Source organism: Xylaria bambusicola (assembly GCF_022495145.1).
Source record: "Xylaria bambusicola strain CBS 139988 unplaced genomic scaffold F5B22scaffold_9, whole genome shotgun sequence".
Taxonomy (NCBI): Eukaryota; Fungi; Ascomycota; class Sordariomycetes; order Xylariales; family Xylariaceae; genus Xylaria; species Xylaria bambusicola.
The window spans coordinates 777,258-788,109 of record NW_025953562.1 but is presented as its reverse complement, the minus strand read 5'-3'; the positions used below and the strand labels follow the sequence as shown (position 1 = coordinate 788,109).

Below are 10,852 nucleotides of genomic sequence, written 5' to 3'. Positions count from 1 at the left end.
AAACCTTACCCACGAGTTGTCTTATCTCTCAACTATGTGCAACTTCTCTTAGATAAGAACAGCTCTCGAACTTTCGCAATACTATACTACGCAACATCCTCCCGATATGGTCTACGACCTTTCTATGTGACTTTGAATATAAATGCTGGAAAAGCTAAGAAGTAAAAAGATATACATCTCATTCGTAGATGAGAAAAAGCAGATCAATATTCTATGTGCACTCAAATAACAATCGAATTTCGCTACTCATGGTTGTAACAGGCTTTGTGCTATCACTACCTAGATGAAAGAGCGTGCCCCTTTGTATGTGGGTTTGATGAGGTCCGTAGCCGGTTGCAACGTGTGTTCTATCAGCCAAACACACAGCATTAGCCATCTAGTGGTACTAACTCAAGGTTCTCGTCCCACTGAAAGCCCGGAGGTGTTATGGGCTGCGGCAATTTTCCGTCGCTGTCTTGATATTGGTGTACGTCCTCTAACAGAGGTAAAGCCTCCAAGTCCTCATTTGAGAGCGAGTGTCTGTACATGTAGTCGTCAAGATGCTTATATGCAGTCCAAAGTGCGAAGGGGACGCCGAGGGGTTGGCTATTTGGCCGCTTTCGGTGCGCTAAGTCGGGGATCCATCGCTTTCCTCTTTTGATCTCCTCGTCAATATTATCCTCCAGGATGTCATCCATGTACTTCTTCTTGCCATGACCATGAGATTTCCCCTTCGATGACTTGGTACTCGTTGGCGTGGTGGGAGTCAAAGGGCCATTTAGGCCTAGTAGTTGAGCTTGCTCTGCCTAGGCGTCATCGACATTTCGTGCGTCTACTTTCTTGATCAGGGCTTGCTGAGCTTTCTTGCGCTGTCGTACAGCTGAAGCTCGCGACTTTACTTGAGATTTGTCAATGGCCGATGAATTACGCGAGTCCATAATTTCTCCTATATTGGCTTCTGACGATTTGGCGGTATTCCTAGCAGCTCTTCCTGGCTGACGGCGGCCGGGTTTGCGGTGAGACTGCATGGTTTCCTTCATGTTGAGATCGTTATACTGCAAGTTTTTCTTCAGGGTGAATGGTAGAGCTGAAAGAAAGTGAATAGAGGTGAAGTATTGATATGAGAAATGATGGCACTGATGGTTCGAGTCGTGAAGTTTAAATACAAATCAGGTGGTGGCCCTGAAGCATGGAGTCCTGAGACGAACCTCATAGATTATCTATCGATTCAAATAGAAAGTGGTAAAATTTTGTTCCTTTGTCAGCTTATAAGAGCAAGCTTCAAGATTGTGTGGTGCACTCTTTGTCTGAGAACATGATAGTGAACACTTGATACAAAGGGGTCGATTCATTTGCCAGAGTTTCACGGCGTTCCCGCCCTCTCTCTGTTTTATCATCGGTGATAATTTATTGATTAAGGCACTGTAATGAAAGAAACAAAATAGTCGAATTTGTCCGGGTATACTCCTTTCCCCCAGACAGTATCGCTTTTATCTAGGCTACACCTCTTTGTTACCTCGTCCCCGGAATCCGGATATTATTTCCAGACGTCGAATATGGTTTACTACTAGTATTGTAACCCTCATGACATAGCGACTTGGCTGAACTAGGTATTACACTAGTTATGTCAGTGCTGCACCGCAATGCAAAACGACCAACAGTCCACACAAGGCAACCTATTGGGGTCAATACTGACCAATTTAGTGGAGCCCAACCTTGCTCGAGTCACCGACCCCGAGTCTGCATACTTACAAGAAAGATGGCCGGACCATTCGGGTGTGCAACGGAAGTGGACTAGGCACTGCGGGTTACCAACAGCAGGCTGATTGCCGAAGAAAATGCTCCCAAGTAACCAGACGTGAATTCCGCCAAAATGTATCGTCTCCTTCATTGGTACCCAGAGCATTACTAGTGTTGATATTGCATGAGAGTTGGTGCAGAAACTCCCAACTTAACCCCGAGGATTGCGGACGACTCAAGAAAACGTCATGAATCCCATCAGGATTGCCATCATTGGCGGCGGCCTGGCTGGGGCTTCTCTAATTCATGCCCTCGTCAAATTTCCTCACCTTGATGTACATATCTTTGAATCTGCTTCTGTTTTCAAAGAAGCTGGTATGGCTATTGGGATTGCCCGAAACGCTCAATCTGCTCTTGAGCTCATCAGCCCTTCCGCTGCACAGAGTCTCCAACGAGCCGGCGCCGTACCCATGAGAGGTGTTCGCTTCATGATGGCTTACGGTGACACAGCGGGGACTGTGGCTGATGAAGTGGATGATGTAGTTCAAGGAAAGCGTCTTACTAGTATCGTCCATCGCGCGGACTTTCTCCAAGAGCTACTCTCTGATATTCCTCGAGAGCAAATGCATGCAAGCAAGAAGCTGCTAAAAGTCGATGGAAATGGGCCTGTAACACTTCATTTTACAGACGGAACTACACATGAGTGCGACATCGTCATTGGTGCTGATGGCATTCACAGCGTGGTGCGAAGGCTCGTCCTGGGTGAGAAGGATCCTGCAGCCTCTCCCCAGAACAGTGGTGCCTGGCTCCTAATGACCCTTCAACCATTTGACAAAGCTCAAGCTAGCCTGGGTAAGGAGCTTGTCACAATGGAAGATGCGCGCGAATACGGGTGGGCTGGCAAACACGCATTTCTAATGCATAACATTCTGAGTAATGGCGAACTAGTGCAATTTGTGATTGCTGCGAATGATAAAGAAGAATCAACTATATCGGACCAATGGCAACGTGTCGTAGGCGTCGACGAGATCATGGAGCTGTACCAAGATTGGCCTTCTCATTTAAACAAGGCCGTCAACGAGGTAAGTGTCGCATTTCACTAAGAGCGAATGATATAATGAGACTAATATGATTCCAGCTTCTGTGTGGTCAACCTGAGCATAAGGCCTTGTATCTTTGGGACCATCCCAATGCCTCCAGCTATGTTTCAGGACCTATCTGTATCACCGGAGACGCTGCCCACTCGACGACACCATGGCAGGGTTCCGGGGGTGGCATGTCTATTGAAGACAGTCTCATTCTCTCCTCGTTACTTGGGCGTGCAAAAGCGCCGTCTGAGGCCCTCACGGCATTACAAGTATATGACCAAGTTCGTCGCCCTCGCACACAACGTATCGTCGAGTCAAGCCGGGCCACAGGAGCTATGTTGACTGGTAAGAAGGAGATAGATCCAGAGACTATGAGAACATTCTTGTCTAGGTGGGACTTCATCGTCGATATTGATATGGAGAAACATCGTGATGAGGTGATCCGGCTGTTTGAGGCTAAGCTGAAAGAGGAATGAGCATATAGTAGCTAGTAACGCACCCCTTTACTTACTCTTGTGGTAGCACAATGATAATCACGACCAAAGGGAAGGACTGGGATTCAGCTACGCGCCGGGCCCTTCTATCATCTCATATAAATAGATGGCTACTAGTATTCAACTATTATTTGCGAAGATCATATGCTGCTTTCATGGATTGCGCAAGATTAGGCGAAACAGTTTCGCAACGATCAACAATATAGAACTATCCCGGTTCTGCTGAATACGGCATATTTTATTTATGCAATAAAAATTCAGCACACGATCTTTCTTTACCCCTCAGTATTGATGTTCCTAAACCCATCAGTACATGTATTCATTGGTCTTGGGCACTCTTGCCTTTGATTACCGATGTAACTTGCTGCTACAGGCCATATCTTATAGACATAACTATTTGATGCTAGTGAATAGTTCATAACAGCATATCTGACATATCTGTCAGGTACCCTATTAGATATCTGTTGGGGGTATATCTGACCCCTTTGTTACGTTAGCTGTCAATTCTCCACATTTGCTCCTCAGCCTCTCGAACAAAGAAATCGGCCTTGAAGAGGAGCATTCATCTAGACACCTTTGTCTGAATTGGGTCTTTCGATTATCTCATTATTTTCCTTTGACAATAATAACGTCGAAGAAAGATTTCCGTGTTGGTTATAATGTTCGATCTATATCTATGAGTTCTAGCAACGTCTTAAGTGCATTCGACTCCTTACAGCATTCTAAATATGGCTAGTGTTCTCTACGAAGACGGTCAGCCCGATCACAAACCTATTGCCGAAGCAAATACCAATCATTCGAAAATCCCTCACAAGCAGAAGTACATTGAGCTCTATGGGGTAGAAGATGTTGAAGAAGTAGAGGATTACAGAGAGAATGGTTTTCATCCAGTCGACATATTAGACATTCTAGACGGCAGGTTTGAGGTTTGTCACAAGCTCGGAAGCGGCGGGATAGCAACAGTATGGTTATGTTATGAAGCCGGTCGCCAAAGGTGGAGGGCTATCAAGATAAATGCTGCATCGCACTCATCAATGGACAGCGCGGAGCTTAGAATCGGCAAACTATTGGAGAAACAGGGGTTCACACCTCAAGAGCTTGAGAAACATCATATTGTTATTGCGGAGGAGACCTTCTGGATCGAGGGACCTAATGGCAGGCATTTGTGCTCGGTCCTGCCAGTTTTCGGCCCTAGTCTCCCACAATGGAGAGAGCTGGCCGTTGGATGGGGCGCTTCGAAGATTCAGGAAATCTGTTACGAGATCGTGCAAGGCCTTCACTTCCTTCATGAACACGAAATCTGCCACGGAGATTTTCGACCACAGAATATACTAATGCGACTGGCAGATGGTGGGCTTGATCATCTTGATCCCGATGACCTGTTTGCGATAATCAGCCTCCCTTCTCGACACAAGGTACTGACCCTGGATGGAGAGCGCAGCCTAAATGCTCCGAAATGGGTAACAGAGCCGTTGAATTGGTATGAGCTCAAGGACTTGGTGTTGGATGGTGTATCCATCGTGGATTTTGGAGAGGCCTTTGAAACCACTTCCCCTCCAAGTTTCTTAGGCATTCCTGGTACCTATGCTAGCCCAGAAGTTGCATATGGCGGAGAATCTCTAGGAAAGGGCATTGACATATGGTCACTCGCCCTGACACTGATGGAGACCAGGACAGGAAGAAAGCTTGGTGATATACCTAATAGTCCACTGGACCGCATGGAAAACTTTGCCGGGCCGATACCACCTCCTTATCGATCTGCCGCCGCCGAGGAAATTTATCGGAACCAACTTGATGAATTTCGTAGATATGGCCCAGAAGAGATGAAAAAGCCGCAGCCCCCAAGTGAGAAGATTCTGGAAAGCACGAGCTCGCTTACTGATATGATGTGGGAGACATCCGGCGGGGGAAGTGTATCTACGTCCTTATCTCCTGACGGAATTGAAAAGGAACTACGTAATGAACTCTGGGAATGTGTTCTTGTACCCCAGGAGACAGATACAGGAGAAGAAATTACCGCAGAGATGAGACCATATCAACTCTCCGAGCATGAAGTTGCTGCACTCAAGGATTTATTAACGGGGATGCTAAAGTACAGGCCCAGCGATAGGAGAAGCACGTCCGACGTACTCAGGCATTCTTGGTTCAAAAAAGATTTTGATAACGAAGAATCAGATGCTAAAGAGCCAGCTGAGCAGTTGGTGGGTTTTACCAGTAACAGCGCGCCACTTACAATTAGCGAGGGAGCTGACACGACCAAGCTCAAGACAGACGAGCAAGATAATAGGACCGCTAGAGGGAACTGGTCTCGATATCTATTTCCCGTATCGCAAAACAAAAAGCTTTTTGTTTTGAGCTTTTGCCTCCCTATTATGTTTTCTTTTCTCCTTCTATGGTATATGGGGCTAAGCTCAGACCGGGTGACGATTCGGAATCTCGAGGTATTCAGTATTGAACTTGGCCCAACTCAACCTGGGACACACGCAGGCAAGTAATAAATTGCACGATTTCGTGTATGTTGCCAAAGAATATCTTGTGATACTCCTGCTCTCCCTCTGGAGGCAGATACGATTACAAATGTAGATAGTTCTGAAATTCAAAGCCTAAAGGCATGGGGTATCGCAAGTACCTCCTCGCTGATTAATTACGCTATACACTTTGTTGATACGCACTATAATTCTCTTGCATCGATGAATAGAACGTATTATGTACACATAGTCATATAGACCTCAGGAATGACTGCATCAAACTATGACCATGTAGAAGCTTTGCCCCCAGCTATGTGAGAGATTCAGGAAGCAGCTAGTCACTTTTTGAATTCTCGTGTCGTAATTCATTCTAGTTATCTATGTACAAGTCCGTTTATTTCCTCTGGGGCCAGTGACCTCATGGGATGTATCCGTTGATGTCGAACAAAACGTGCACAAAGACAGTACCAGCACCTTTCATCAACACACGATTGCGTAAAATCGTTTCCCTTCTCGCAATCAAAGCGCTGCCATGGCTTTGTTTCAAAGTGAATCTCTCTCTGCAGGTGAAATTTCTTCAAATGTTTCAGAAGTAAGTCCGTAGTTGTGTATTGACACAAATTTAACATGAGTTCTCAAACTAAGTGGAATCTTGAATGGAACCCAGCGCCTGGTGCGCGACTGCCTCTAAGGGGAGATAAAGCCAGCTCGGTTAACACGAAAACCTTTGGTAACGGCACGTATGAAGACCCACGTGTAAGTCCAACTCAAGTACCTGTTCCCACTCAGTTTTCTGAATCAATGATAGATTTCATACTGGTGTCCTCTCCAATTTTCGGGGCCTGAGCTACACGAGTTTAACGAGTTCGCGCGGAAAATATGCCAGGATTTAGGTTTCACACATATTTGGATTAGGTATATTCCTACCTGGTTCTCATTCTCATGCAAATTTAACAAGAGGCCAATAGGGCTTTCGTACACGACTGGAAAACCAAGCGCGATCAAATTACAGCTCATAGAACAGGAGGGATTCAGAGAGGAGAGGATGCTCACATTACGGTCTATCTGAGTGACCGGCCGGATTGGATAAACGTTCACGGAGATATATATGTTGAGACAAGAAAAGTAGGCGAAAGGAAGAAAATGCCAATTGGTCTAAAGAGGACAGAAACAATGAAGCTACAAGGGGATAGCCCACCGCGAAACCCAAGATTATATGTGTGGACGGAAAAAGATACTGGAAGGACTACTGAGAAACATGATATCGCAATGGCATCACGCAGTTGGAGAAATACGATGAACTGAGAACCCATCGTCGCAAAGTCAACTCGCTTTTGGAAAGGGTGAAGACAGACCCAACAATAGCCAGCTTAGCTAGCGTTATACCGTAATGGGCAATTGTTTTTCAAATCTCCAAGTAACATCGCATTCCCACATAGAAAAGAAACTCTAGGTAACGGCCACTAAGTATTTCGATTTTGGGGAAGACATTGTCTTTCTGATTTGGTCGGATCCAAATTCACAGCGAGATGTTGATAACTGTCTGTGGCTCTCGGGTGCGGTACTGTTTATAGCAATGTAATACCACATTCATTCGCTTAAACGGTATATGATATTGCTTAAAGTAATCAAGTAGGCAGCCATCAGCTGTGACTGTATGTCAAGTAACACGCTTGTTCACCTGAAATTCGTGACTTTATTGTTGATAAAATCTTTTCCATCTTCACATAGCAAGATTTTCTTGATTGAGATCAAATAGAGCAATGGGTTCGAACCCAAGTTTAGTGCCCTTCGGTCTTCAAGACTTGCCTACCGATATCAGCCCCCCGATAACCTCCAACAGCGTCGCGAATTTTGATCCAGAAACGATCAAGAAAGATGCACTGGACACCCGAATTGTAGTTCACCATCGCTTTCCCGAGCTCGTGCAGCGCTTCCTCGAGCACAAGAGGCTCCATGGTAGCAGCATAGAGAAAGCACTCTACCATGACGGCTGGACCTGGCAGCAGCAGATTTCCCGTTTTATAGAGAAACGGAGCCTGGTGTTCATGGGCGGGAGGGACTTCACCGTGGTGAGGAACGGAGAACAGATCGGTGGCGCGTACAAGGAATGGGACCGCATCGGAACTGAAAGAGAGAGCGAAAACGAGTATCTTTTTCTGAAGGATTACCTTAGCTACGATGAGATTATGCTGGGCAGCTTGCTAGGCGTCAGCAGCCCTAGTTACTTCGTCAACGACGGGAGTCGCAACAACATGGGCCGTCCGGGTAAGGCGGGTGAGTTCGAACCGCGCGGGGTAATCATCGGGCTTGTTGGGGCTCGTTTTGAAAGACCCGATCGGATGGATTTCGCGCTCTTATTACGAGATGCCCAGAATCCCAGGATGCATCCTGAGCTCAAGGGCTTATTCTACGATTTCTTCGGCAGAAGAAGAAAAGACCCGCAGGCGATATTTGATGAAGAAATGTACAAGGCGAGAATCCGGATCAGCGCTGACATCCTATTCTTTGAAGCGAGTCGGAGAGCGAGAGCCGCGGGGAAAAAGGCGCACGTTTACGTGGTTGGCTTAGGTCTTGGGGTTTGGGCTCTACACGGCATGGGCAACCAGTCGTTACTCTACGTCGAGGCATTTATGGAGTCTCTAGAGCAGCTCGGCGACAGCCTTTCTTATATTGGCACTGTAGAGTTTGCTTGGATCGATAAAGTCCTGGGTTTCGAGCAGCGTTCGATGTCCGTTGGTGCTCTCCAAACGAATATCGATGTGAGGTTCACACGCCGTAACCCGGCAGAGAAACTTCATGGCGCTGATGAAAACAACCTCCTTGTTTTGAGCTATGCTTGGGATGGAAACGCCTTTCCTGGTAATGAGTACTGGGTCGGTTCTCTTACAGCCTCGGGAGACCCTGCAGCAGCTTGTATGTCGACGATCAGCGAACTTCATAATCCTTTGGTGAATCCTGGATTTCTTGAGCGCATAGAGGTTCTTGGCGAGATGCCGCTCGTTTCAGCTTAGCAAACATGAAGACGTTTTTGAATATTCTTAGTTCAACGTTAAAAGCGTCTAGACAGAACGGCTTTTAAGAGAACTGCATATGTTCTGAGACTATAGCTTTCACGAGTTTTCATTTTGATGAGTTGATGACATGACAAGAATCCTAAACACCAGATCTTCTTAGATCTCGTGAAAGGTTTAATTTTCATTTATGGTGCCGATGCTTATTTAGCCGCTCGCCTTACAATTATCACAACCTCTCTATCCAATTGCAATTCATAGCTGCACTTTCAAATAATCCAAGAGCCCCATCCGTCTATAGTAGTTTACTTTATTGTTGTCCACAACAGCAGCAGCGGCATATGCACCACCCATTGTTGGATCAGGGAACATTCTGAACGGCTTCTTGCCCCGCGGATATCTCGCAAGGTCGACCAGCGCATCGGCAACAACCTGAGGATCCGCATCCGGAGGGACAAAAGCCGCTATGCCATTCATCGTCTGTTCACAAAGGCCCTTCGTAGGCCCATCCTCGTACTCCTGTGCGACGTTTGGGCGACCCGGCTTCATAGCATCGGGAAAGTGATTCGTCCCCTTAGTAAACACACCCGGGCTCACAATCGTAGTTTCTATGCCCCAAGCCGCTAGCTCAGCTGCATAGCTCTGTGCGAGGCCGTCTTGCGCTGCTTTTGCCGCGAAATAGGCACCTAGAAGCGGGCTGTTGACGCCATACGTCGACGAGCTCCCTATCCAGACGAGATGCCCCCTACGCGCGTGCCGCATGTGCGGTAGAGCTGCCATGTTCAGTCGCTGAGAGCCCACCACGTTCACATCGTAGAGTCGCAAGCACTGCTCAGCGGTGAAACTCTCGGTCGGACCGTAATTCATGTGTCCTGCGTTATGCACGACGACATCGATGCGTCCTGTCCTGTCGAGAACGTGCCTCACAGCAGCATCGACTGACTCTTGGGATAGGAGATCGAGAGAGACGGTACGAAGGTCTGCCTTGTGCTCACGGCTGAATGCTGCAGCCTCTTCTTCGTACTTGGAAGTGTTGCCGTCGTGGGAGTACATCCCCGCAAACACGATGTGTCCTTCTTTGGCCAAGGCTCTAGCGCAGAGGGCGCCAAAGCCAGTTGAGGCTCCGGTGATAAGGTAGATTTGTGACATTGGATCTTCACTTCGATTTTGATAGTAGGAAAGTGGTACAATATGATTGTTTGCGTTACCTTTGAGTTCATCATCGATCAAGAGACCACAAAGTGGTGTCATCTTTTATACTCCTATTCATAGCTGCTCACATACTAGATTTTAGCTCTCAACATATTATGAAAATACTGCACCCAAAAACCCGCTCAGAATTAAGTCCTTTGTTTCAAGAGAGGCTGCACGTTAGGGGCGTAATCGGGATTATGAGTGTTCTGGCTCAGCTCCGAGTCGGATTTACAAAATATGCTAAGCAGGTGACACAAGTTGCGGCTATCCCATAGTGTTGGAAAGCCGATTATAAGGTTACCTTGTGACAGAGATCCGTACGCCATCAACACCGTTGCCCTTCCGGAAGGCTGGTTCTTTGACGGCTGCAATCGTCTCCAGCCGGACTTTTCGGTCCCAGCAGCGGTTGTACGGACATATCGCGGCTTCGGAGTCTCGGTGGAAAACAGCACTCGAGGGTAACCGAGAATACACGTCGATGCGTAATAACCGGATATCTCGAACAATTGGTGGCATTAGTATACACACACTGCCTACTCTTGCTCTTTACTTTACCGGAGTATCTTGTTTCAAAGCTAGGCGCGTCTCTACTTATTGCCATGGCGAGGATGCTTCTGTCACTACGATCAGGCCTCAGCTGCCCATTGATGGGAATAGCAATGCTGCTTTATTGTCGACTCTCTATATCCGAAAACGAACCTGATAAATTACTGATACCATTGCATCCGCTTTTCCGCGCGGAGCGGCTGGAGCGGTTGGAGACAGTTGCAGTCAGTTCAGTCAGCGCATCGCAGCAATGCGTACACGTGCCGGGTCATTGTATCAGGACGTTCCTGCATTGAGGAGCGCGCGTAACTCTGGCGAAGCGCAACGTC

General features: G+C 47.1%; 6 protein-coding genes across 6 annotated transcripts; 3 read left to right on the top strand and 3 right to left on the bottom strand.

Moving 5' to 3' along the window:
- Window positions 1-169: 169 nt before the first annotated feature.
- F5B22DRAFT_662540 (uncharacterized protein) lies at window positions 170-1,019 on the bottom strand (the record flags this gene model as incomplete). Its single annotated transcript, XM_047980453.1, has 2 exons — window positions 170-785; window positions 858-1,019. The coding sequence occupies 2 exons, from the start codon at window positions 1,017-1,019 to the stop codon at window positions 369-371; spliced, it is 579 nt and encodes a 192-aa protein (XP_047833437.1). The 3' UTR covers window positions 170-368.
- A 722-nt stretch (window positions 1,020-1,741) lies between these two features.
- Window positions 1,742-3,582, top strand: F5B22DRAFT_596768 (uncharacterized protein). The gene is made up of 2 exons (XM_047974266.1): window positions 1,742-2,801; window positions 2,858-3,582. The coding sequence occupies exons 1-2, from the start codon at window positions 1,968-1,970 to the stop codon at window positions 3,281-3,283; spliced, it is 1,260 nt and encodes a 419-aa protein (XP_047833436.1). The 5' UTR covers window positions 1,742-1,967; the 3' UTR covers window positions 3,284-3,582.
- On the top strand, window positions 3,583-5,797 carry F5B22DRAFT_596767 (kinase-like domain-containing protein; the record flags this gene model as incomplete). The annotated part of the gene is made up of 1 exon (XM_047974265.1): window positions 3,583-5,797. The coding sequence occupies exon 1, from the start codon at window positions 4,030-4,032 to the stop codon at window positions 5,794-5,796; it is 1,767 nt and encodes a 588-aa protein (XP_047833435.1). The 5' UTR covers window positions 3,583-4,029.
- An 829-nt stretch (window positions 5,798-6,626) lies between these two features.
- On the bottom strand, window positions 6,627-7,092 carry F5B22DRAFT_596766 (uncharacterized protein). Its single transcript, XM_047974264.1, has one exon. It carries the CDS (start codon window positions 7,080-7,082, stop codon window positions 6,864-6,866), a length of 219 nt encoding a protein of 72 aa, XP_047833434.1. The 5' UTR covers window positions 7,083-7,092; the 3' UTR covers window positions 6,627-6,863.
- Window positions 7,093-7,408: 316 nt separating this feature from the next.
- On the top strand, window positions 7,409-8,911 carry F5B22DRAFT_572089 (uncharacterized protein). The gene has a single exon (XM_047973176.1). The coding sequence runs from the start codon at window positions 7,533-7,535 to the stop codon at window positions 8,781-8,783; it is 1,251 nt and encodes a 416-aa protein (XP_047833433.1). The 5' UTR covers window positions 7,409-7,532; the 3' UTR covers window positions 8,784-8,911.
- Window positions 8,912-9,038: 127 nt separating this feature from the next.
- Window positions 9,039-9,932, bottom strand: F5B22DRAFT_634775 (uncharacterized protein; the record flags this gene model as incomplete). Its single annotated transcript, XM_047977032.1, has 1 exon — window positions 9,039-9,932. The coding sequence occupies one exon, from the start codon at window positions 9,930-9,932 to the stop codon at window positions 9,039-9,041; it is 894 nt and encodes a 297-aa protein (XP_047833432.1).
- Window positions 9,933-10,852: the final 920 nt, after the last annotated feature.